The following is a 27,024-nucleotide window of genomic DNA, read 5'->3' on the forward strand; positions in this document are numbered from 1 at the left end:
CTGAGGCAAAGAGGGGAGAGGACTGGGACACTGTGAGAGGGAGAGGGACTCACTGGAGGTGGGGGGGGGGGCAGTGTTGTTCCCTGTCACGGTAGCAAGCCCAGGACGCAGTGAGAGCCATCAGTCAGTGCCACCCTGCGGGACCCTCCCCCCCGGGGCTGGGAGCTGTGTGGGGTCCAGCAGCTGTGGTTGTAGGGAAATGGACCTGATGCCAATGCAGGGGAGGGACCAATCGGGGCTCTTTCTGAGGTGAAGCCTCTGCTCTGCAAAAACCCTGGACATTTCATGTTATTTGAAAAATTCCCCTGGATAGAAGCTCAAAAAAGAGGCTATATCCTGGAAAACCCAGATGTATAGTAACCCTAAGAGGGAACAGAAAGAGCCCTCCTGCGAGTAACAGGGACAGCTCCTCTCCCCTCCCTCCCTGCAACACCCATCCTGGGAAGGGGCAGAGGGGACCTTGCTGCAGGCTTTCCCCCCCCCCCCCCGACCTGGGAGAGGGGGGTTAAGAAACTCTAGAGCTGCAGGAGGAGTAGAGAGGAGGCAAAGTGGGGGAAACAGGCAGGATTGATTTGGGGGTGAGAGCTTCTGCCCTGGGGGATCAACATCACCTTTTGGGGGAGTTGGCAACACTAATTGACACAGACCGGGGATGGGCTGCGGGAGTTCAGAAACTAAAAAGACAGACCCAAACCCTTTTATTGTATTTTTTTATTAAAGTCTCAAGATTTAAGGTCTGACATGATTTTTGAACTGTTGGGGTAGGCAATACCACATTCCCTTTTCTTTCATTGTGAAAGAAACCTCTAACCTGCCCTGAGCGAGATACACTGCAGCAGCCACCTCTTCTTCCTCACAGCCAAGTGGGAGCAGTAGCAGGAGACAGAAAAGAAAGGCAGCCTGGATGCCTGTTCCTCATCACAAACCCAAGAACCCCAACTATTCTCCCAGGTGCCTGGCAGCTTGTGATGGGAGATCCTGGGGAGCTGAGGGAGCCTGGGGTCAGTACTGGGCTCCTCACCTTGGGCCACCACTACACCACCATCTTCTCCCAGCTGTTCCCTCCTGGCTGTGCTGCAGCATGGGAGCCGCCGGAGCTGAGGCACAAAGGGCAGATGGATAACTGCACAATGGCCCCAAGTGGCCAGGAGGCACAACCACAAGCCTGATGCCTGCCCATAGCTCAGCTAGATGGATGCATGCCAGAGAACCCAGCTGAAATGCAAGCAGCTGCGAGAAGGCTGTCCAATGTGAGAGTTTCACAGGCCATACAGGACACCTGCCAGCCCTGTTTATTATGGGCAGGGCTAAATTTTCCTCCCATCTCCCTCTTTTCATCACGTATGTAACCAAAATAAAACCACATTCCTCGGTAGTTACACAGAGTCCAGGCATGTTATGTAGGATCAGCTCCCTCATTCACACTCTGACTCAGAGTGTAATTCTACCCGTTTGCAAGAGAGAGGGGCAAAGTCTAATAGATATTGCACTTGCATAGTAACCTTTCATTCAAGGGGTCTTAGAGCACTATGTATCATCCATGTTTTACAGGAGTGTAAACACTAAGGCAAAGAGGTAAAGTGACTTGCTCAAAGATATATGATGAGTCAGTAGCAATCAAATAGTAACTAGAACCATGGCCCCGCTCTAGCCACTAGACAACACTACCTCATAGCAGCAGGGATGCCACCACATAAAAACTGACAGGAGCACATCCCCAAACTTTCAGGCTCAAGGCTGGTTAGGCCCTTTTGGGGAGAGCACTCAAAGGAAATCACCGGGTGTTACAGGAAGGTGTGTCTGAGATTCCAAAGAGTAAAACTTATCCCCACGAGTCAGAACTTAGCAGTATCCCAGTCTGGCACTTCCCGTCATCAACTGCTACGTGTTAAATAGCTGGAGTGTGCCATTGGGTGTGTACCTAGCATACATGTACCTATCAGGCTATGTTCAGACTTGGGTGCCTAAAGTTAGGCATGTGCAGTAAGTGGCCTGATTTTTCCTCAAGTGTCGGTCACCCCATCTCCCACTGATTTCTATGGGAGCTGCTGGTGCTCCGTACATTAAACTGCCAGAGACACAAAAGTGCTGTTAGGTCTTCTAGCCCATTCAATGGCCACCGTAGGATTGTTCCTACAGTTCTAATACAGTTTTTTTTTCTTTTGTTTTGTTATCTACCTCCCATTCAGACATTGTGGAGTGAAAGATTTGGAGAGCGGTTGTGGGTACACAAGCAAATCCATATGACCTTTTGGCTAACCTTCCAAATGCTGACCTCTGTTCCAACATGCCTGTCTTTTTGACAGACTTTGCTCCCTCAAAGTGCAGTGTATTAACTTACAACTTGCTGTATCAGGGCCTCAGCTTTTTGGAACAAGACCAGCCTTGTCTGTGAATTGCAATACAAATGTATAGTGTTATAGAAATAAGACTCAGTTCCTTGATACCTCTCCCCTCCCCCCAATTATGACTGGAGAAAACAACTTGTACATTTCACGTTTTATTGCAAAATATTAAAATAAATTACATTTGACACAGAGTTATCCAATATTTACATACATTGTGATTCCAGTGACAATCACCAAACAAACAAAGAACAAACAGATGTTGTATCTGTTCATGTGACGGAGTGACAGAAGTGAGATCACCAGGACTGTACAGACTAAAAATTAGGGGCTCTTTTTCATATTATATATATATATATTTTAAGTTAAATGCATCAAATTAGTAGACTGAAGCCTAGAAGGCAAGAAGAGTATAGAAAAGAGAGCTCTCAGGCTCCTATTAAGGTCAATAGGTTTCTGTATTACTTTTTTGTTCCTATTTTACTGAGAATGTTGGTATATTTTTTATCTGTACCACTCAAATCAAATGGAGAAAAAAAAATCATCTCTTATGCAGGATGACAAGGTGTTTGTCAGTAAGCACTGGTTTTGGTTTTATTTAAGTTTTGTGGCGTCCATTGGCAGCAATGGATTCACAGAAACCCCCAGCACTGGAAGAACCCGGCTCTTTTTGTCTATTATTCAGCAGTTTTGTACCAATGTATCAGATTTGTTAGTCTGCCTTCCACAAAACACACACACCATTGAAGCCCATTTAGTCACCCTCAAACTGGTCTAATTGGCATAAGACAGAGGGGAGAGCAAAGTGGAAGATGAGGCCGCTTTGTCTTTTTAATTTGGATGTAGGAACAACATTTTAAAACACAACATAAAGACCTGGTTGCAACTGCCAATGCCTTTTACAGCATTGGATCGTCTTGGCAAATGGAAATCAGGCATGAAAGGGGAAACCATGCTCAGATTTAATGGCCCAGAGGTGGCTGGAAATAGGTTAGCAGCCATTAGGAAATAGGTTAGCAGCTGGAAGGATTCCCCCCCCCCCCCCATCTATATCTGCCATAATTTTTTTTTTTTATTAAAGTTAGCAGCTGACCCACATAATCCCACCTATAAAACTGAAATGATTGAAGAACAAACCACAGCCCCAGTTCACAAACCCCAGTGAAATTCTAAATGGTGGCAAATAGTAAACTTAAATTTCCTTGAACTACTTCACATTTTCCCCAAGCAGCATCTGGGAACTGAAACTAGCTATAGGCACTTTTATGTTGAAGAGCTAAAACACTGCACACACTTCTGATTCATTACATGAGAATCAAAGGGCAAGAAGACAATGCTAGTTAATGCCCCAGGCTGTTGCTTTTCTTAAAATGTGGAAGACAGGTAGACAAAGAGGGCTGGCTGGCTTAGAACTCAAGCAATTCTGAGATGGCCCCAGATCTGAAAAATACTTTCAGGGGAGGGGGAGAAATCACCTCTTTGGTTTTGTGCTGGCCCTCTGCAATGTACCAATTAAATCCCAATTAATCTTCAGGTGCAAAGCAGGATTTAATTGGTGCATAGCCCTCGTGCTGGCCCACTGCAAAGAGGTGAATTTTGCCCAGTAGCGTTACAGTAAGGCACGTGGGTAGGTTGTCTTGAGTGAGATGTGTTTATGTCTCAAAAAAAGAATTCTGCATTTAGTTCCAGGAAAGTTAATCAGTACCTGAAAATCTATGGTGTTTATAATGTAGAGTTTTATATTCTATGTCGGGAAGGTCCAAATGAGGGCCACGTCAGCAGCTTGGCAGAAGGCAGAGAGCTGCACCTAACTTGATAACATGAAACAGATTACATCCCTCCACATCTTTAAAGACACAGATACAGTTTGATATGGAGATCGTGCAACATTCCATCTCAGTCGGAGCAGCCAAGAGAAGTGTCTGGGTCATGTAATTTCTGTATTAAAGAGGAGCCACATTCTAAAGCTCCATGGACCACACTTTGGCTGCTCCTCTTCTCTACTTAACAGAGAATACCAAGCTGGACTTGCGTTCTCCATCTTTCTCAGTGTGCCTTTCTCCCTTACCCTAACCCTGCAGTTAACTGTCACTAAAACTTTGATCTTTGTGTCAACAATGGAAGACAAGCTGGAGAACAAGAATAGTTTTTTGGAGTGTTTTGTTTTGTTTAAGTAATGTGCATTTCTTTAATGAGAATATTAGACCTGCCACAGTAAAAGTCACACCTCTATAAATGGAGCACTGCCTCCCATTTCTTATGGTTGAAGGGGAAAGAAAAAAAAAAAAAAAATCACCCAAAACCCTCTACACAAGGAGGCATACCTGAGGGGCTTGGAGTCGTGATGAAAGGCTGTGAAAAGAAAACCTATTAGAACTCATCAAAACCTTTCTAGTACAGACACTCATTCATTCCAGCCTGTTGCAAATCTGATCACCTAGTCACCAAGACTCCAAAAAGCAGTAAAAGTATGAAATTACCCTTTGAGTTAGATTCTCTCGTCAGCTATAATATTGTAAAGGTGGAATAACCGCTGCAACCAATTAAGTTAATTCCACATTTTTGCCAACATTTTTAACAGAGCAGGATCTTGCCCTTTGTTACAATTAAGTTACACACCTTCATGAACATAATACAAGTTTCCATAGAGCAATCAATACAGACATTCCTTGTTTTACAGTAGGTGGCTTCAGAACTTCTTGTCAACATGATATCTAACTGGAGTGCTGGGTTCCCACAGTTTCTCCTCCTAATGTGTAAGGAGACACCCATGATTCAAGCAGCGGCCAATATTTACAGTTATTAGTAAATTTAGTCATTCAAGATTAGTATTACAAAATTCCACACAATCCTTCTCACCGAGTTCTAGAGGCAGCAATATTTACCTCTCCTTCCCAAATCCACATATTTCAGTTTTAACTGTTCTCTGAACTTTCAAAATTTCTAGGGCATCTTGGAATGATTTAGATACTGTAAAACAAAAACTTGCCATTTTAAGTCCAAAGGTCTTGACAATTCTCTGTTCTAAAAATACTTTGGATACTGGGACACTGTCCTTTCCCCTCCCCCAGCACACCCAGTACCCAGAGTAGCAGCCCCTCTTGCCAACATGTAATCAGCTCACTTGAAAGAGTTTTACATGGTGTATGCGTGGATCTCCTTTTTTTAAAAAAGGGAAGAAAAACATATTACCATTTTCTTTTTACTCAAAACATCTGGGGTTAACATTTAAAAAAAAAAAAACAGCCCACAAGCCCCACAACCAACCAAAAGCTCTAATTAGAGGCAAGTAGTAAAATTTTCAGATGTGCCCAAGTGACTTAGGAGCCCAAGTCCCTTTTTCAAAAGTGACTCAGACTCCTAAGGGCTTGTCTACACAGAGTTAGCATGAAGCAAGCCAGGATATACATCTACAGTGCACTCGCTTGGTGCACACTAACTGGTCAAGTGGACCCTGCTACAACACACTAAAAGTTCCACAGTATGCTTTCATATGGGAATATGTCAAAGCACACTAAAGAGATTTTAGTGCATGGTAGCAGGGTCCACATGGCCAGTTAGCATGCAGCAAACTAGCGCGGTGTCGATTCACTTTCTTATCTGTTGTGCACTAATCCTCTGAGTAGAGAATCCCTAAGTCATGGGCACGTCTGAAAATTTTACCCAAGTCTACCATTACACAACCTTCTTGGAAGTGTGTTAGAATAACCATTGAATACCCAAGTGGGTCATGCTTTTAAAAATACCATATTCAAAATGTGACTGTTTTTAAAACCATCTCAACTTCAAGTCTAATCTGAAGTATCAAGTTGGGGAGGTACAGCAAGAGTTTCTGAACCAGAGATAGTGATCATACTGTACAGGTTTCTGTAGCAGCTCTTCAGGTCCCTTTGACATTGGGACTTTGACATGGCATTGCAACATTCAGAAAGGATCTGATACCCAAAAGGTAATTTTACTCAAAAGGACAGTGTAACTAAAACTTCATCTGTACAGACAAAGTGTATTCAAGTATTTTCTCTAAAATATGGACAGTGGAAGGACACTTTCCATGTAAAAAGTCTGACATATCCTTTGTGCTCCTCTTTACTTTGATCACGGTGGCTTCCCCCCCCCCCCTCCCCCGCACAGTTCTTGGCTGCTGGACAAAGTGAACTTTAGCCACAAGTGCTTTTCATGCCCCTAAGGATGATTTCATCCCAGGTAGGTTCTTGTTTGCTAAGCAGGCTCTCTTTAAGCCAGTTTCTTTGGCGTTTTTTTTAATTTAATATTTTTGTTCATAAATTCACTGTTCACCATTTACTAATAGCACTGGCATAACCCAGACAAACACCATGGTAGCTCTAAAGCTTCTTTACTCACCTCTGCCAATGCACCTCAACTCTGACCTTAAGTACATCCTGCTATTCCAGTACCAAGCTTCTCTTGGAGAGAGCCTACCCGTTATGCCACATCTAGTGGTAGCAAGTTGGTGATGTGTGGCTAGGATAAGACCTCACACTTATTTTCACTTGTGAACTAGGCAGGACTTGAATCCAGCTTTCCAGAGGTGAGAGGCAGTAATCTAACATGTTCTATATGCCTAAACCAGTTTGTCTGCAACTGTATAGTTTTACACCCAAATGAATTCTCCCATGAAAAGCACAATAAAAAAAACAAAAAAACAGGTCCAGTGTAACAACTTTAGTCATTTCTTCCCACTTTCTTCAAGAACTAGAGTCCCAAGAAGAAGCAAGATGCTTCAAGCTTTAAATTGTCATCTTGCAACTGTTCTAACATAGACAAGCAAAGCTGATTGGACTCCAAAAAGCAACTGTTGATGACATTAAGACATAGGAGGTTTTTGGTTTGGGTGTTAGAGACAGGAGGTGCTAGCAATAAATCTGCCTTCCTCCTGCATAAATTTTGAATAGACAGTATTAACCACCTTCAAAAAACCATTGCCAAAATGCGTGCTGCTTCACGTTGTAGCCGTTACATTGTTTACTGTGTTGTACACATTCATCAGTTGTTCATAAGGCACAGAAATCTCCGACTCATTACTGGTAAAGGTAGATTCATCAGAGGATGGGAAATTCACCAGTTTTTTGGGAGTCTCAGGTTCCTCTGCAAGATTGTCATCCATGGAGGACTTTGAAGTTTCCTCATCATCTGAAAGATCTTCCTCATCGTCTTCTTCCTCATTTACAAAATTTATATTGGCACTCTCAAAGATTAAAGGTCGATAATCCCTGGAGTCCCAAGCTTCCCCTTCTTCCTCGCTGATCCGGTCCAGCTGGTTTATAAACACGGTGCCCTCCAGGGGGCGGTCTCCAGTGCGTTTGTCATTTAGGTGCCTCATAATGTGACCGTTTTTGAGTCCTAGGGAAACGTTGTCATAATCGAATGATTTGCTCTTTGTGTATGTCACCAGGGCATCCTTGTTGGCATTCTGGATATTTGGTTTGGAATTTTCTGCTTTAATCATTTTATCATTGCTTGTCTTCAGAGCCTTCTTCCCAATCTGCTTGATGAGATCATTGTAGGTCTCTTCCTTCTTGGAAAGGAAGCTGAAGATGTTCACATCCTTGGAGCTGCCCATCTGATGGGCTTTTTTAGAGGGAGAGTGATTTTCAAAAGACTCTTTCCTTTTTTTCCTCCGTTTCTTGATTGCTTTGTGGACTTCCACAAACATGCTGACCTTCCAATTGACAAAGAGTGAAAGCCAAGCTAGGCCCAGGTAGATCCATAACTCCACAAAATATCTGTAAAGGGCATGGTAGTTCACGTCTGGGTTTACACCTATAAAGAATTCAAAACAATAAAGGTTATATAACAAGTATATACAAAGTTTAAGGAAGTTGTAGTCTGGATATAACTTGAAATCCAATGAAGAATCTTCAAGAGTTTGCAGACCACCATTTTCATACCTGCCTTCCAAGAGCAAAGTTGAAACAGAAAACATGTGGAGGTTTGCATTTAAACTCTCCTAGAATGAGCTACTGCATATGAATGATCTTTCTTTAAAAAACCCATTTTTTTTAAATGGGTTAGGGAGAAAGGACAATCTAGTTATCAAAGCAGAGGTCAGTAATCAAGATTTTGGATTCTGTTTCAAACTCTCCTGGATGGTTTTGGACAAGCTATGCCCAAATTTTCAGGAGTGCCCTCGAATTTAGGGCATTGAACTCTAGATATCTTGGGCTTAATATTCAGAGGTGCTGGTCACCCATAGCTCCCACTGACTTCAGTTAAGTTATGAGCGCTTGGCACTTCTGGGGAACAAATACAACTCACCAAAGCAGAGCCTAGGTGGCTGAAGTTGGGCACCCAAGATTAAAGGTCACTGCTTAAAGATTAGGCCTCAACACCTCTGTGCCTCATTTTCTCCCACCTGAGAAACAGGGACAATGCTTGCCCCAGTGATGCTATGAGGCTTGTTTCTAAAAGTTTTGATTGCGCTAAATGTGTGTGTGTGTGTGTGTGTGTGTGTGTGTGTGTGTGTGTGTGTGTGTGTGTGTGTGAGAGAGAGAGAAAAATACTTAACTCAAATTAGGATTATTGAGACAGGTATAAAGAATTCAACTGACTTTCTTGATGTCACCTAAAAGTTAGGGGTTCCATGGTTTCCCAGCGCTTTGGCCTTACCCAAGACTTTTTCACTGATGGGGTTAGATCACAAGCCCTCTGGGTCACTCCCACATGATGAGACACTAGCAAAATCCTGTGGTTGCTAGGACCAGTGGAAGCAATGGCAGGCATGGAGCAGTGTCTCCCACTCCACAATGCGGAGACAATTCTCCTTACCTCCCCACGCCCATCTGTTTCCCACAACCTCTGCGGAGCACTGAGCTCAGGGTCTAGGAAGTGCCATTTTGAGAAGTTGCAGGGCCAGCTCCAGAGTCTCTTGGAGTAGTGCTGATCTTTAATAAAAGCTTCAGTAATGCAAAAGCCTCCAGACGCACCCAGACCTCAGGCAGTTGAACACACACACCAGAGCACTGACATTTACACTGAAGACAGACACACCTCAGGCAATATACAAATAATAAAGTAGGGAGTAAACTGACCAGCAACAAAGTCTCCAAATCCTATAGTGGTGATTGTGATGAATGAGAAATAGAGACCTTCAACGTAGTCCCAGCCTTCAGTCACCATAAAGACAAAGGGAGGAATGACCAGATGGACTAAGACTCCCCAGACAATGAAAATAGCTGTGCATGTAATTTGTGCCTTTCGCTGTGAAGGATAAAGAAAAAAAATAATAATTCAGAAACACAAGTCAAGTTTTCTTCCACCTCAGTGCATTTTACAGTGTGTCCATCAATGTTAGCCCGAATACTGAAGTCCATGAGCATATCACCAACCCCGCACAGTGGCTGCTGGAGCAAAAGATAAGGAGTGCTCTGGTAGTAAGGAAGGGGGTTGCAAAAGGCTAGTGGAGGTAGGGGCACAGTTGACAGAAGAGGAGCAAGTGATCAGTGAAGGAGCACTATGGGATTGACAGGAGATAGCACTGGAGGGTTCAAGAGAAAAAGGAGAGCCAGGGCATGTTACATGAATTAAACATGCAGTATTCTGAATTCCTAGGCTTCAGTTCTATCAAAGGGTTTGGGGAACTACACAAGCCACTCAAGCTGCACTAAGGTGTAGGTGACACCACTAACACCTTTGAGAGAACAACAGCGCTGTAATCCATATCAGCCTATTAATTCTGTATAGGCAAAACTCATTCTGATACAGAGAGGCAGAACGTGGCTCCCATAGCACTTAAGCTCTGTGCTGGAGAGATGGGATGTTGTGGCTGGAGTAGCCATAAGAGTGATCACCATACACACTGCAATTCATGGCACATGTGGAGAGAATTTTAGCACTTTCCTTCCCATTCTTCCCCAATGCCTGCACAAAACCCATTTATCTGCCTGTGTACATACATGTATTTCACCCTCAATAGTTTCCTGTACCTGCTTGGTTTTACTGCATTAACATTCAGTTATGTATACCGATTATACACATTTTTGTAACACTGTTTTGTAAATGTCTCCATAGTGACTACAATATTATCAAATGTTTGTATTGCCATATAACCTAGAGGGCCCAATCAGGACCCCATTGTGCTGTACAAACTCTAGTGGTCACGGATCCTGCCTCTTACAAATTTACAAACAGGGCTGAGTCCTTTTCTCAGTTCAATCCATGTAATCCCATTGCAAAATATGGTCCTTAATAGCCAAGTACACTACCCAGATTAGCAGAGAGCTGAAGAACTAGAAGTTCAAGTCACACACCAACCATACCCTGCAGGAGGAAAAAGAAGCAGAAATCCATACCAGGCTTACTCCTCGCTTTGTTAGGAACTGGCCCAGCCTCTTGGCACGCCCACCAAAGAACTTCCCCAAAGCACTGATCCATGTCAAGCAGAGAGGAACTCCAAAAAGACCATAAAATATGCAGAAGACACGTCCAGCAGGTGTCTTAGGAGCAACATTTCCATAGCCTGAAAGAGATAAAAGACCATTTTCACAGATGCCAATTCAAGGCAGTTCAGCATATACATAGGGAGTTGTTCCCTGACATCTGCTGTACGAGAAGCCCCAGGTAAGACGAACATCTACGCCTTGCCCTGGTATTTTTGCAGATAAAGGAAGCCTGGTAGTGAAGAAGTGGAGGAAAAAGTTGTGATAGAGCAAGTTGCCTTGGTCAGGGCTTTGGCCCTCTGATAGCAACTGAGGTGAGCAGATATTCTGAGCACAGCCCCAGGAAGGACAACTAGTCCTATTTCTAACCCTCTGCCAGAATTTTCTTGTTTAAACCAGTTTTTGCTTTCTTGAACTTTTTACTGGAAGTTAAAGAACAATGAAGTCAGTTTTTTTTCCCAAAAGGTTTTTAATAATAGTAACAAGCAGAACATGATGCTGTATTTGGTTTCGCAGTAAGGTTTCCATCTCCCCTGGTCAATTTGTGTTTGCAAACACTGTGTGTGTTCCTTGTCAGAACAACAACAACAAACAGTGCCCCTGATGTTTTCATGCATCTTGCAGGGTTCTCTGGACATATCAGCAAAGACCTTCTGCAAAAGCAAAGGCAGATTTTTGCAAAAGGGTAGCAGCTGATTTTGCAAGTCCTGCAGCACAGTCTGTCTGCATATCCGAGATGAGGAATAAGCCTTACAGTGCAATAGGATTCCACATGAACACATCAGCAGTGAGATTAAGGAGAGTTCATCAATTCTGCCCAGGTTTCTCCAAGAAATACAGGAGACAAACAGGAAGGCCTTCTGATCTGTCTCTTTCACTAATGACAATGCATTTATCGACAGCTTGTTTGGGAGTGTGTGGGATTGTACGGGATAGGAGAGTTTCACAAAATCTCATGCATGTGTGGATGTGCGAAGCCCCAAAGAATATTCCTTTAAGTTAAAGGCAACACTCTGTGCTAAATTTATATATCACAGACTTGCAAGTGTAAGCCTTGATGTGAACTAAGAACACATTAATCCCACCTTGTCAACACACAGGATTGTAACTACTCTGAAATACATAATAGAAATGTTTCCCTTGCTAAGATTTGAGTTCTGTGGACACAGAAACTGAAAAACTGTCATCGCCTCACCAAATGTGTCTTAAAGATACATTTTCTAAGGTTTTTATTGATTTGTATACACTTCCTATAAGCCTTTATCTTCCTTCAGTGAACAGCCAGTTCGACAAGAGAGGGTACCAGCCCATTGAACTTAAAGGCTAGGAGACTTTACATGCTAAATACCCACCGATTGTTGTGATTACTGTAGCAGCAAAGATGACAGCATTAGGCCAATTCCAGTTGTTGAAGGTGTTGTTCCCAGTGATAGCAACCCCTTGCCCGGCAGCATCTGACACCACCTACAAGGAAACAATTTATAGATAAAATCATCTGGACATAATGCCCAACACGAAGCTTGAAGTAGAAAGTTATACCCGTCAAGACTTCCCCTTAGTTCAACCTTGAAAAATGGTAATGAAATTTTACTGGACACCAGGCACAAAGTTTACTCACCCATCCTTGCTAAGACTGGGGGAAGGGGGAAAGAAGGAAACACAACCAACCATATGAATGGCCATAGTGGGTCAGACCAATGGTCTATCTAGCCCAGTATCCTGTCTTCCGACAGTGGCCAATGCCAGGTGTTTCAGAGGGAATGAACAGAACAGGCAATCATCAAATGATCCATCCCGTCACCCATTCCCAGCTTCTGGAAAACAGAGGCTAGGGACACTTCAGAGTATGGTTTTGCATCACTGCCCATTCTGGCTAATAGCCATTGATGGATCTATCCTCCATGAACTTATCTAGTTCTTTTCTGAGCACTATTATAATCTTGGCCTTCACAACATCCTCTGGCAAAGAGTTTCACAGGTTGACTGTGTGTTGTGTGAAGAAACGTTGCCTTTTGTTTAAATCTGCTGCCTATTAATTTCATTGGGTGACTGCTAGTTTTTCTGTTATGAGGAGTAAATAACACTTCCTTATTCACTTTCTCTATACCAGTCATGATTTTATAGACCTCTATCCTCTCCCCCCTTAGTCGTCTCTTTTCCAAGCTGAAGAGTCCTAGTCTTATTAATCTCTCCTCAGATGGAAGCTGTTCCTTACCCCTAATCATTTTTGTTGCCCTTTTCTGTACCTTCTCCAATTCCAATATATCTTTTTTGAGATGGGGCAACCAGAACTGCACACAGTATTCAAGGTGTGGGCATACCATGGAGTTATATAGAGGGAATATGATATTTTCTGTATTATTATCTATCCCTTTCCTAATTCCCAACATTCTATTCGCTTTTTTGACTGCTGCTGCACATTGAGTGGATGTTTTCAGAGAACTATCCACAACGACACCAAGATCTTTCTTGAGTGGTAACAGCTAATTTATACCCCATCTTTTTATATGTATAGTTGGGATTATGTTTTCCAATGTGCATTACTTTGCATTTATCAACATTGAATTTCATTTGCCATTTTGTTGCCCAGTCACCCAGTTTTGACAGATCCTTTTGTAGCTCTTCACAGTCTGCCTGGGACTTAACTATCTTGAGTAGTTTTGGATCATCTGCAAATTTTGCCACCCCACTGTTTACCTCTTTCCCCTGATCATTTATGAATATGTTGAACAGTACTGGTCCCAGTACAGACCCCTGGGGGACACCACTATTTATCTCTCTCCATTTTGAAAATTGGCCATTTATTCCGACCCTTTGTTTCTTGTCTTTTAGCCAGTTACTGATCCATGAGAGGACCTTCTCTCTTATCCCATGACAGCTTACTTTACTTAAGAGCCTTTGGTGAGGGACCTTGTCAAATGTTTTCTGAAAATCTAAGTACACTCTATCCACTGGATTACCCTTGTCCACTTGCTTGTTGACCCCTCAAAAAATTCTAGTAGATTGGGGAGGCATGATTTCCCTTTAAAAAACCATGTTGACTCTTCCCCCACAAACCGTGTTCATCTATGTGTCTGATAAGTCTGTTCTTTACTATACACCTCTACCCAGATATAACGCGACCCGATATAACATGAATTCAGATATAACGCGGTAAAGCAGTGCTCCGGGGTGGCAGGGCTGAGCATTCCGGCGGATCAAAGCAAGTTCGATATAACGCAGTTTCACCTATAACGCGGTAAGATTTTTTGGCTCCCGAGGACAGCATTATATCGAGGTAGAGGTGTAGTTTCAACCAATTTGCCTGGTACTGAAGTTAGGCGTACCGGCCTATAATTGCTGGGATCACCTCTGGAGCCTTTTTTAATAATTGGCATCACATTAGCTATCCTCCAGTCATCTGGTACAAAAGCTATTATAAATGACAGGTTATATACCATAGTTAGTAGTTCTGCATTTTCACATTTGAGTTCCTTCAGAACTCTTGGTGAATACCATTTGGTTCTGATGATTTATCACTGTTTATCAATTTTTTCCAAAATCTCCTCTAATGACACCTCAATCTGGGACAGTTCCTCAGATTTCCCCAACCCACTAATGAAAATTTTCTTGCCTATTTAAACGTTTCTCCACACAAGTAGAGTTTTGCAAAACTGCAGCAGTGTTTAAACAGGTTTACTTGGGAATAAGCTATGGCTAGAGTTACATGGTTCCCCACGCAGCTCATGAGCCAACTCCCACATTATGTTGGTGAAGTAGTATTCAGCTGGTGTCTAGCACAGCTACTGAATATGGTTTAGTGGGGACATATTCTGCAAAACAGTCAATCAAATTGTAAAACTTTCAAACATTGTTACAAGGCCTAGAGTAGCTTGGACATGAACAGGGCCTAATGGAATCCTTTGGCCAAGCTACACAAATGCAAACACAAAAAAGCACAGGCGAGTGCTATTTCACCTGCTGTCCCTGGCAAAGGCTGACGAGCCAGCACAAAACTGGGCTCCTTTTGGTTTGTTTTCCTTTGCTTAACTTTTCCAAGTTATTTCATGCTATCCGGTCTCTAGTTTCTTGAATCAGCCCTGCTTCTCATTCAGCTTTCTTTCTCATAACATGTCTTTGTATTAACTGAGCTTATTTGAATGCTAAATGTTTGTTTATAATATTTTGTGGTGGGGTCAATATTTTTGCTTTGCAGAGCTAGCATATCAAAAGCCTAGCAAATCATCAGCGCAGGCCTAGACGGCACTGAAGACTCATGAAGAATCCTCACATTTGTGGGGACGATCTTTGGAGGTATTTTAGCCTAGTCTAGCGTTTCCCAAACTGAACCACAGGGAGGTTGCACTGGAAACAACACCTAAGCCCAGTGGCAACAGATAATTTGTATAGAAGTTTATAAAGTTTTAATTAATTAATTAATGCATCTGACCACAGTTCGGATATATACTTGAACCTTCCTCACTAGAAATAGTTGGTTACTCAGTTCACTCTTATGCCCTGTCTACACTAGCGAGCTTACAGCAGCACAGCTGTACCAGCGTAGCTGTGCTGCTGTAAGATCACTTGTGTAGCTGCTCTATGCCGACGGGAGAGAGCTCTCCTGTCAACATAGTGCTGTCCACTTCCACAGCACTTCTGTTGGTGTAACTTATGTCACTCAGGGGTGTGTTTTTTCACACCCCTGAGCAACATAAATTATACCAACGAAAGTGGTAGTGTAGATATGGCCTTAGGATATGTCTTCACTAGACTTTTGATTGCAATTAATTCGAGGTAGTTAACACATTTGTAAAAGCTGGCATGCATTCTCCCCACACATTTGATCCTGACTATCAATGTTTGTTCTTTACCCTTAATTGGCAATTAACTCAATTAATTAATTCAAAAGTCTAGTGAAGACAAGCCCTTAATAGAAATCCATAACTGATTAGTTAGTCCTCACTCGTCAATTCAAAATGCAATTTAGGACTTCTCAGGTTGCACTCCCGGCACTTTTAATGTAGTCTAATCTAAGCACAGAGAAATGATCTCTTCTAGGATCAGAGACAACACATTGTATACTGTGTGTTCTGAAGAGAAGGCTCTCCTTACACTGGCCAACACCATGCAGGTAAGAGTGTCTCTCACTCACTCACCCATGCACCTACCCTTCCGTCCTTGCCAATGTGGATCAGACACTGTACTTAGCACAGAGACCCAAACCCAATTAATAAACACACAGCACTAATTAAATAAATATAATAAAACCCAGGTTATTTAATTTTGAGCCCCAATACATACAACTACCCTTCTGCAACAACATTGTCCTCAAAGTGCATTTATTGGGTATGTGGTGGAGAAACACCATTGAAAAAAAAATTAAAATGCATTTCACTATTGGAGCCCATTTAGAGATAAAAAGAAGGGAGCTTTGGAGTCTGGATGAAGGAACTACAGAGCTCTCTACTGGGGAAGCTTGACAAGTGTGCAAGATTGTGTACAATATTTGTTGTAGGCTAAAGGCTATAGCTAGAGGCGCAGGTAGAAAATGGGCCTGGCCTGCTGAGGACTGTTATCAGTTGATAGAAACCACAAAGATCAGTGTTGCTGTAGGCAGATTTGTTGAAGCCACAAGTGCCCTAGAAGGGGCAGGTGTTCTAGACACAGCAAGGCTGGGGGAAGAATGCTTTCATTAACCTAGTTACTGAGGCTGGAGTTCCTACAGTGATAGACAAACCTGTTCTTTCATTGTAGGAAGCATTTGCGCTATGGTGCCACAGTTAAGCTGCTGTAGCCCACACTATAGACATGGCCTAAGTCTTTCAATTGCAGCAGCCAGGCAGGTCATACGAAATAGAAATACAGAGCCGAATGACAGCTGACAGCCCATACGCTATTCATATGCATGTTGAGCAGGAAGGAAATGAGAAAACTAAGGCCTACATGAGAAAGTTGCACTGGTATAAACTAGGGTTACCATACGTCCGTATTTTCCTGGACATGTCCGGCTTTTTAGTTCTTAAATCGCCGTCCGGGAGGAATTTTTAAATATCTAAAAACGTTCGGGAAAATACAGACGTATGGTAACCCTAAGTCCAAAGTCCCGGGGCTGGCGGCGCTTCCTGGGGGGGCTGGCTGCACCCGCCTGTGGGCAGGAGCCTGCAGTGTGGGCAGACCCTAGGCACAGAGACGGAGGGGGTCTCCGCATGCTGCACCGGCTCCCTCCTGCCCAATCAGAGCTGTGGGGGCAGGAAAAGCGCCAATGAGAGCTGCCGGAGCCGCGGAGCAGGGCTTGCAGCGCGCAGAGAGTCCTCCCTCCGCCGCCGCCCCCCCCCCGACCCCAGGAGCCAGAGGGACCTGCCGGATGCTTCCCGGGAACCGCCCCAGGTAAGCACCACCGGAACTCCCCACCTCGCCCCCCAGCAGGTCCCTCTGGCTCTTAGGTTCGGGTCGGGGGGAAGGCTCTCTGCATGCTGCTGGCGCCTGCAAGTCCTGCTCCGCATCTCCGGCAGCTCCCATTGGCGCTTTTCCCGGCGAATGGGAGCCACGGAGCTTGCGCTTGTGGCCGGCGCAGCACGTGGAGACCTCTCGGCTGCCCCTGATCCTAGGAGCCAGAGGGACCTGTGGCAGGAGGGGTGAGTAGGCGAGCGGGGCGGGGTAAAGAGGCGAGCGGTGAGCAGTGGGGGCTGAGTAGGTATGGGGTGAGTAGGTGAAAAGGCCAGCAGCGGGCAGCGGGGGTTGAAGAGGCGAGCGGCGAGGGAGCCAGCGGCGGGTGGGCAGGTGGGGGTGAGGAGGCAAGAAGCGGCGAGCCAGCGGCAGGCAGGGGTTCTTGGGGCGGGCATGGGGGTTTCTGGCAGGGGAGTGAGGAGGTGAGTGGCAGGTGGGAGGAGGTGAGCAGTGGATGGGGGACTGATGCAGCAAGCCAGCGGCGGACCAGGAGGTGAGGAGGGGTGCGGTGGCAGGGCTGAGCAGGGAGGGGGCAGGACCTGGGGCAGAGACGACACCCCCTGTGGAGTGTCATCTTTTTTGAATGTTCAAATATGGTAACCCTAGTATAAACTAAGGTGTCAGTTTAAACCAATGTAGTTAAACTGCATGCGTGAACACTTCTTTGATGCAAGAATGGCGTTTCTGTTTAGTTTAAGTCAGTTGGGAATAGGTTTAAGTTAAACTGAAATAAGCTGATATGCACCAAGATCAGCGAATGTCCATACAGGGCTTTGTACGAGTTTAAGTTCAACAAGTGCGCTTTCTCTGTGTAGACAAAACCTCAGTGAAATCCCAAAATGAGGAAACCCTTGGGACAGATGAACAATTGCTTACACAACCCTCTGATCTCTTTTTTTTGGGGGGGGTGGGGGGGGGAGGGGAGGGAAGGGGAGGGAATCCGCGAGACCGGCGGACCTCCTGCAGGCATGCTGCCGAAACCTGTCTGACTGCCGCCCTCGCAGGGACCAGCAGGGCACCCCCCGCGGCTTGCCGCCCCAGGCATGCGCTTGGAGCGCTGGTGCCTGGAGCCGCCGCTGATCATACCAGCATGAAATAAAAACAAAGAGCTGAAAAATAAGTTAATTTTGGTGCAGAGGGAAAAATATGTAGCAGTTTTCTAAGCAGAGTGCAACTTCTTGACCATTTTGAAACAATTATGTCTTTTTGACATCAGCAGAGAATTCAAGCGGACACTAATACCATTAAACAGCAAATACACTTTTGTGCAGAAGTTTGTTAGGCTGCTAAAAACTTTTTGAATTCAAATAGATTGTGTCAGACATCGCCATCTTTGCCATTCCCCACTCAAGTATACAATTTCCTAGACTCCTGGAGTTATTACTGAACATAAACAAGGATTCTAGAAATAGAATCCAAGAAAGGGAAGAAACTAATACATCTTTCAATGATATCAACTGGAATATGAACGTGAAGGCAAAAGATCATTCCAACATAATCAAGGTGACAAAGTTCTCTCTCTTTCCAAGGTAGCTTCAGGTTTCCTTCAATTACATCTTTACTGTTAACTCTATTAATGACCAACTTGACTGAGGATTTACCAAAGGTCAAAGTGCCAGTTCAATAACTTTCTCCCCTCTGCCTAAGGCTGCATATACAGGAGGTTATTCAGGCTAATGTTTAAAGAGTTTTAGACACATGTTCCACTTAGATTGTCCATCAAAATAAGGATATGACTGTAAACAAGAACAAAAGAGCACTTAAAACAAAAAAAGACAAATTAGTTTGCAGGAAGATAAAAGAGTAAGAAAAAACAGATATTATGGATGGATAGATGGATCTCTCTCCTGACATCTTCCTTTTCTGGTAGTATGGAAAGGGGGAGGGGGGAAAGAAAGCTTAGATAGCAAAACAAGAATGTGTAAGAAGGCTGAGCCTTTCCAAACAACCAAACCATACACGCATATACTTTGGCTGTGCCTACATCAGCATTTTCCCTTCAGATTTCCCACCACTGCAATATCAGCACAGCTCCAGTGCTAGCAAGGATGAGTGTGTCACTAAAGACAAGCCACCTGTATTTTAACTTTCTGGCTGTCTGATTATGCTCAGAGCAGGTCTTTAAGGCGGTTCAAAGGCAGCTGGCGGGTCTGTCTCAACTATTGCCAGACCTGCTGTTAGTGCAGTGGTCGGAAATTTGAATAAAAATGGTATTGCAGACAAGACCTTTGGGTCAGTGTAAAGGGGACAAAGGAGAGCATGCACCCAGCCCTCCGAGAAAAGAGCAAGAGAATGGTGGGGGCTTGGATGAAGAACACAACTGTAGAATGACAAGCAAACTTGGCCACAGTACCCCCAGGCTTGTCTATGCTATTAATCAAAGGCACTTGACCATGTTAAATTACAACTATTTAAACAGTTGGGCCTTGCCTGTGTGAATAGGAGTGAGCCATACCATAGCCAGATATACAAAAAGCATGCCGCTTTAGCCCCAGTTTTTAAACTTTTTTTTTTTAAAGTAGACTTTTACGTTTTGTCTGTGCAAATAAACCTGTACATGGTCCATAGCTTCCCCCTCCCCTTTTTAAACAAACATGTAACATAGTTATGGTCACATCCACAGCAATAAGATGCAACTTTGTTAAACAAATGTGGTCAATTTTGCAACACAGCAGGCCTCTACAACCACAGAATACCATTCAGGAGCAAATGGACACTTTATTTTAGGAAAGTCTGGTCGCATATACATTAGGGGGAAAAAATCCACATTACATCTCTCCTCACAAGGGAGAAAAAAAATTGACAATGGTCACACACTGTCTCCTGTTTAGACACCTGCAATGATTTTCTGGCTCATCTCCCATCCAGGTAAGCTCTTTAATTGGAGTGTTATGGCTGTAACTAGCACAGCATTATCTGAAGATAAGTCAGTACATTCAAAATTTTAATCTGCCCAGATAAGGCAGAAGAATGAGATGTACATAAAAAAAAAATCTGCTTTGTTACAGCAGCAACAGGTTTTGGCCAGGTAATGCCTGTTATCGCTCTGTCCTTTGGCACAAGGCTGATTGAATGTCAGTGCAAGTAGAACACCCACTAAGAAATACTACAGTAAGAGTTAAGGAATACGAGAGGGTTGTATGAACCATATGAACCAGTCCCCATTAACCCTTTAGGAATCATCACTTTTTATTAATTTATTTTTTTATTTATTTTTTTAAAGTAAACTTGTATATGTTTGGAAAGGAATGGCTGCGCCAGGTTACATAAGCAACAGAAAAGGAGATTTCCTGAGCATTAGCCAGGCAAGAGAGCTGAACATGGTAAGGGATGCTACAAGCCAGAATAGTTCACCCTGCCCAACAGGCACTTTATTTCTGCCTGGAAAGGACAGCAAGAAATCACTTGGCCCAAAGATTAGATCCCCCTTTAGATTAGCTGCATTTCCTCTCTTCCCATAAACCCAGTCAAGTCATGCTGGCAGATTTGATCAAACAAGCCAGTGGCAGTTGCATAGATAATCTCTGCACATCCTTTCCTACATTTACCCATTAGATTCAGTGGCCTTTAACTTGCAATTTGTTTTCTGTTGCACTCGTTGAACAAAACAGTTCTCCAAGTTTCCCAGTTTCTGACTTTCATGGCATTTTAAAACTCTGCAGTGTGAACAATGATCTTGTCCTAATATGAAATAATTCTCTTTAGTCAGAGTGGGTCAGAGTAACCGAATCCTGTAAGCCTAGAATCAGCGCAGTCAGCTTTCATTATACTCTCACCCTGGCAGCACCATATTTACTCTATATGCCACAGTGGTCAGTACTGAATACTGCATTTGAGAGCACACTCTATTGGTTAAAGCAGTGGTTGTGATGTGCCCTGTCAGTAGCCCTTTGCTCTGTCCCCTGCTCTGACCCAAACACTGAATGACCTTGGAAACGTTGGGCTTTGTCGACACCGGAACTTCGTAGGCAAAACTTTTGTTGTTCGGGGGTGTTAAGAAAAGCACCGGTGTGAACAGTGCTTTGTTGGCAGGAGTGCTCTCCTGCCAACAAAGCTGCTGCGGCTCATTGTGGGGTGGAAGTGTTTTTGTCGGCAGAAGAGCTCTCTCCTGCCTACAAACAGCAGCTACACTGCGTGCCTTGTAGTGGCACGGCTGTAGCAGCACAGCTGTGTCGCTAAAAGGTGCATAGTATAGACAAAGCTTTACTTCACTTCTCAATACCTTACATATTCCTCATCTGTGAAAATGAGGACAGCCCACAGTGGTGTTCCAAGGGGTTACAGGTTTTCAAAGTGCTTTAGAGACCCTCCAATAAAAATATGCTAGACAAATGCAAAGCATAAGGTAAATGGAAACTAACTGATAATGTGTACAGTAACAGTATTGCTTCTTGGGATTGCATTCTATTCCTCAGCTGAAGTAGACTGTTTACCTCACAAACCCTCTGAAACATATGCTAAGCAGGCATCTAAAGATTTTTATGCAATCCTCAAATCCTTTTCCTGATCAACTACCTTCTACATAATACGCACTTAGTATTTGGCTCCTTTACAGCAGACTCAGTTAATATTTACTGGCCCAAGTCACCAAAAAGCTCTGAATTCCCATAACCTGCTCATGTTTCTTTTCATTACTTGATGTACCTCAGATTTTAACTAAGATCTCATTTTTCATGCCTACATCCAGAGTCTTGAACATAAATTTAAAGATAGAAAACACTGTGGATCAGTTATCTAATCACGGGTACATGCAATACCAACAATTTAGCCAATCACAATAAAATGTCCAAAGGCATGGGGTTTGCATTTATAATCAGATGAAACTTTATACTGCCATTCCTCTTTCAGCAGTTTTTATTTTAACAGAATCCAGCAGCAACAGAGTGAAATAGCAGGAGACAAAATCGGCACCGCAGTCACGTCTTTGATTTTACTACATCCCATTTCAAGAGGGGAAGAGAGATCAAGTTAACAAATGAGGAAGGAGCCCCAGGGTGGAGGAAGAGCTAGATATGCTTGTACGTATGCATCCACAGGGTAACAATGGCTCAGTCCAAGGGGAGAGAAGTCTCCACATGCACCTACTGAAAGAGAACTTCCATCCCTCCTCTTTTTGTCCCTGGCTGTCAGGAAAGTCTCTATAGTAAAAGCATTCATGTAGAGAGAACCTGAAGTGGGGTGCAATGGTAACGATGGAGCAGGCTATGGTGGAGGGAGTTACATTCGGGGGGGGGGGGGGGGAGGAGGGGAATAAAATAAACTTACTTGGAAAGCACTTGCTCAGACCCCTCCAGAAAGTCCTATATTAATGCAGGTGAGCATATGCACATTCCCAAGACAATAAGAGACTCAATCCCAATGTGTAGGGCAAAGGAGGTGAAAGCAATTCATGTTGCATTATCTCCATATCCAGCCACCTAGAGACAGAGGCCTAGTCTATATTCAGAGTTGCACCAGTTTAACTCTAGGCGTTATTTATGGAATTGAATTAAAATAAAATCAATATAAACCAGATTAACAACCTAAATTAAACAGAATTAAGAGAGTCAGCACAGGATTTTGCACAATTTGAACTACATTGGTTTAAAGACACACCTAGCATTAAACCTGTGCAACTACTGAATATGGGTAAGCCCAGAAACCAAGAGACAATATTAGAAGGATGCAAAGCCCTTTGTATGCTAGTAAAGAAATGATAAGTGTTCGGCACTGAAAATAATCCGAGTTTATACATTCAGCAGCTTGAATATAATATGTTGACCTTTGCAATATTAAAGAAGAAACTGATTCACAGGTTCAGTTATTCACTAAGGCAATCTTCTTTTGGGAGATTCACAGTAAGTGTGAAGGAGTTTAGGCACATTACATATGATGGAATTAAAGTCTGAAGATTTCAACAAACCTTGAGTGTATCAGTACTGGCGGACAGCATTCCCCACTTGTCTGTAGCAGACAGAAATCATTGTGTTAGTTTTTAGCAATGAATGTTTCATTTTATGAACTCTCACAATCTAGCCTTTGCTGTGTGGCGTGCAGTACTACAAAAAAAGGATTTAAAGCCAACAGAGCCCTTTTATGTACTGTGACCTGATACAGTATACAGGGTAAAATAAATATTCTCATCTGTAAACACTCTTGGGCTGGGGTGGAAGAGAAAGTGATTATCTGATTAGTGGCTTTATCAAAGTGTAAACTTAGACATTAAACTGTTTTCTGCATTTTTCCTCTTGATTAAAAGGTTACAACAGCAGGTCTGTGTAGCAAAAATGCAAGAATGGTGGCAAAGGGGGAGATTATAGCTCATGATTTCAGGGACAGCTGAGAAAGCTGCAAAGGAAGGAACCAAAGCATATGTAGCAATGTACAAAACAGCTGCATCCTTTTAAGACTCTCCTTCTACTTTTGTATATTTCTCCCAGTCATTTGGTATGAGGTAAGTTGTTCATGGTATGTGTGTAATGTATGAATTCTCAGGAATACAGAACAACGACTCCTTCCAGATGGATCTAAATCAGCAGGAAAGCACACATTTTTGGTTACTGCCCATCCCAGTTTTCCATCTCAGACATAATGACAGTATCATCATGATTGTTCACTTGGCCCCTCAATCCTCAGCTGCTTGAAACATGCTGGCACATGACCAGGGTCAGTGTGCACAGCCAAGCAAGCGAGCCTTTCAGGAAGCCTCAGGCACTTGATAAAGTGTCTCTGGGACTCTGGAAATCAACAGGACTTAGGATGGTTGACCTTTCATTTCCCCTCTCTCTCTGCATTATCTGGGGCTGGAATATGATTTTGATGTTCATCAGGATAACAGCCATGCCAGATGAGAAAAAAAAAATTTTTTTTTAGGAAAGTCCTGGATTTCCTAGTTTGCTTTTGTGGGGAATGGTTTGTGACCTTTTTTTGTAGAAAGAAAAATAAGACAGGTTAACCACATTGTCTCAAGCTAACAGGCAACACCCTGGTGCGTTACAAACCTGTGAGTGTTTAACTGTCATTTATGATCTATGTAGAATGTAGTTAGGAGGAGTGTGGGGCAAAGCCTCCAGGATATATGAGTCAGCAGCAGCCTTCAATTGCACCTGCACGAGGGAAGGATGGTGAGTGATAAATCCAGTGAGAAAGAAATTCCAGTTTTTAAATAAGAGACATCCGTTGGCAGCACAAATTCAATTCCTGATCAGCTGAGTGTGTTGTAAACAGACCCTCAGTTAGAGAAGATGCTTTGAGAGGTGTTTCCTCCCAGCACTCCAGACTTCTAGGATATGCAGAGACCCTTGAATTCCTGTAGTAGTTTTATTCTTCCCCAAGAAGAACATTAGCAGGATCCCATCTAGCAGCAGCATATGATCATCACATTGAATAGTTTATGACACAATGGGGCCAAAACCAGTAACAAACTGTTGAAATTTGCATGCAGAGGCTGCAATGTATTTCAATTAATCGGATGTCATCAAGGTATAGGAATTAGGTGTTGAAAACTGCAAATAAGAATAAAGTTTAATAAAACCATAGTCAACAATACCTGAACAACTAATTAGTAACACATATTTAATATCACTGGAGAGAGAGTTCCTCCTCCCTCACTAAGGGGAAAAAAATCCCAAAGAACAGGTGTTAGCTACACTGTTTACATTCCCAGATAACACATTTACACATAGACCATACACATTTTTTTTCTCTTGTAGTCATATACTGCCTTTAATAAAGGGCCGATTAAATGGTATCAGCTAGCAACAATCATTTCAACAATTCTTTTAACTGATTTTTTTTTATCTTAATAGATTCCCACAGCAGGCCAAAAGCAAAGTTAACTGAGTTTCAACTGCTCTTTTCCCAGTCTTATTCAATGTATAGCTTTGTGTACTACAGTGGGACACTAACAGGCTTTTACTGTAAGGTGCATCAAACATAATCCAGTCATGTGTGTGTCAACATGTACAATTCTGAAGTGTGCATGTGTGACCTGCTCAGCTTTCCTCAATCCTCAGAGGAAGGGGAATGTATTCTCTAAACAGGGGTCAAGTCAACATGATGTGACAAGTTTTAACAAGATGAGTGGCAACTTCCTGCTACCTTCACTAGCAATTCTTTTAAACAAACTACAGATATCTTTACAGGCAGAACATGAAGCTTTAATGAGCCCTTAGACGAGTCATATGCAATTTAGTTATCTAATATTTAACTCTTATCAAAAATAAGATAAAAAATAAAAACAGAACTTTGGCTCCATGATACCCAACACCTGTAAGTTGTTAAGCTAAAAAGCTGCTCCTTTTCCATTTGCCCAGTCAGTTTTTCGGCTTTTCATGCTAATTATGCAACAGTGCAGCTCTGCACATAGAGATTTGGAGGATCCAAGTTACGCTAGTTGTACTTATTGCTCCTAACTTTACTCTGTCCACAACCAGGACTTAAATCTGAGCAAATTTCTCCTTACCTCATAGAGCCTCCAGCACATATAGAGCCTCCAGCTTCATATAGAGCTGTCCCTGCCTCTGAGTCGGATATTTAAAGCATGCAAGTAAATACATGCCTGGTTGCTGCTTTGCATATTGGTTTTGAAAAAGGACAACAAACCAGATATGATTTGGGAGGTGGCAGGCCAAACTATTTTTCTGCTGTTTTTACAGCCTAGGTCTACTAATTAATCGCTCAGTATCTTCAGAATTCCCTTTGGGTTTTTAGAAACCACTAATGGGGATTTTTTGTTCCTTTTCTTCCCCATTTCTACTCCTCGCAGTACTGCTCTATCAGCAGACTGGCTAGTTTCGGAGAAGGAAGAGAACCCCTAACCAGCTTGCACTGCACAGGACTTTAGAACCAGTCAGGTTCCAAGGAAAGCAATCAAGCATAGATTAGGAGGGGAGACTAAGGATCAGTGCTAGAGGTTCTTCCAAAAATCACTGATTAGCCAGAAAAAAAAAAAAAAAAAACCCACAGAACAGATTGTTCTAGCATAAATACACGAAGACCAAGATGACAAACACAGCAAAGCACGTAAGATATTAAGACACCTAATGATGAGTTTTGATATGGCAAAAATATTCTTGCCTCAATGACTGCACCACCCACTCCTTGCCTTGAGGAAGGCCATGTTTAGTTCCAAAATAAAAATCAATATGGTTATCTAGAACAGGGGATTAAAAAGAAAAAGAAAAGAAAAAAGCCATGCTCTTGCAACACAAACTTTAACATTACTGTGGCCCTGGGGAAGTTAGTTTCAGGGCTTTGTACAGGTGTGAAGAACAACTAAAGGAGATGACCAACAACTGACAAGGCTTTGAGTTTCAAGAGTATCTATTCTGGGTGCCCAAAACCACTATGATACATATCATAACTGGGCTAAGGGAGAGACAGATGTGAGTCAGTTGTCCAGGACTCCATCTTGCAGCCTCTGACTACATGAGCACTAGCCCCAGTAAAGTTATTGAAAGGGGTTCAGGATCAACCTCATACAGACATTGTTATTTGCATCTCCACTGAACTTTAGACCTGCTTGCGTAGTCTATAGACAACAAGCAGAAAACATAGGAAAGGAATCTCCTTTCAGTTCTACATCATTGTATTTGAAGAAAACTTTTGTTACTTCTTTGACTCTGACCAATACTAGCCATTTCTGGTTAATAAGTTACAGGTCATCCTTGAAGAGAATGACTTGTTCTGATACGGAGTTGATTAACCAATCTTCTTTTTAAGGATCACCTATTCTGGTTAAATTGTAAACCTCTGACAAGAAACAAATGAGCAACCTCTCTAGACAAGAGAAAGTGAATGTTCCTGGTTATTACAGAGATTCCTGTTCACAACACTGATTCTCTGTGACCTGTCAGGGGAAAATGGATAGGAGTTTG

General features: G+C 43.0%; 1 protein-coding gene across 1 annotated transcript in view; it reads right to left on the reverse strand.

The window, feature by feature from the left end:
* Positions 1 to 7,305: 7,305 nt before the first annotated feature.
* The window catches only part of KCNK5 (potassium two pore domain channel subfamily K member 5), a 56,430-nt gene continuing 36,711 nt past the window's right edge, over positions 7,306 to 27,024 (reverse strand). Inside the window, exons 2-5 of the mRNA XM_065402052.1 lie at positions 12,094 to 12,205; positions 10,655 to 10,821; positions 9,395 to 9,563; positions 7,306 to 8,126 (exon numbers count right to left, since the gene is read on the reverse strand). Coding sequence (XP_065258124.1) covers positions 7,306 to 8,126; positions 9,395 to 9,563; positions 10,655 to 10,821; positions 12,094 to 12,205 — 1,269 coding nt within the window. The remainder of the gene's footprint in view (positions 8,127 to 9,394; positions 9,564 to 10,654; positions 10,822 to 12,093; positions 12,206 to 27,024) is intronic.

The sequence above is a fragment of the Emys orbicularis genome, chromosome 3 (assembly GCF_028017835.1).
Source record: "Emys orbicularis isolate rEmyOrb1 chromosome 3, rEmyOrb1.hap1, whole genome shotgun sequence".
Lineage (NCBI taxonomy): Eukaryota > Metazoa > Chordata > Testudines > Emydidae > Emys > Emys orbicularis.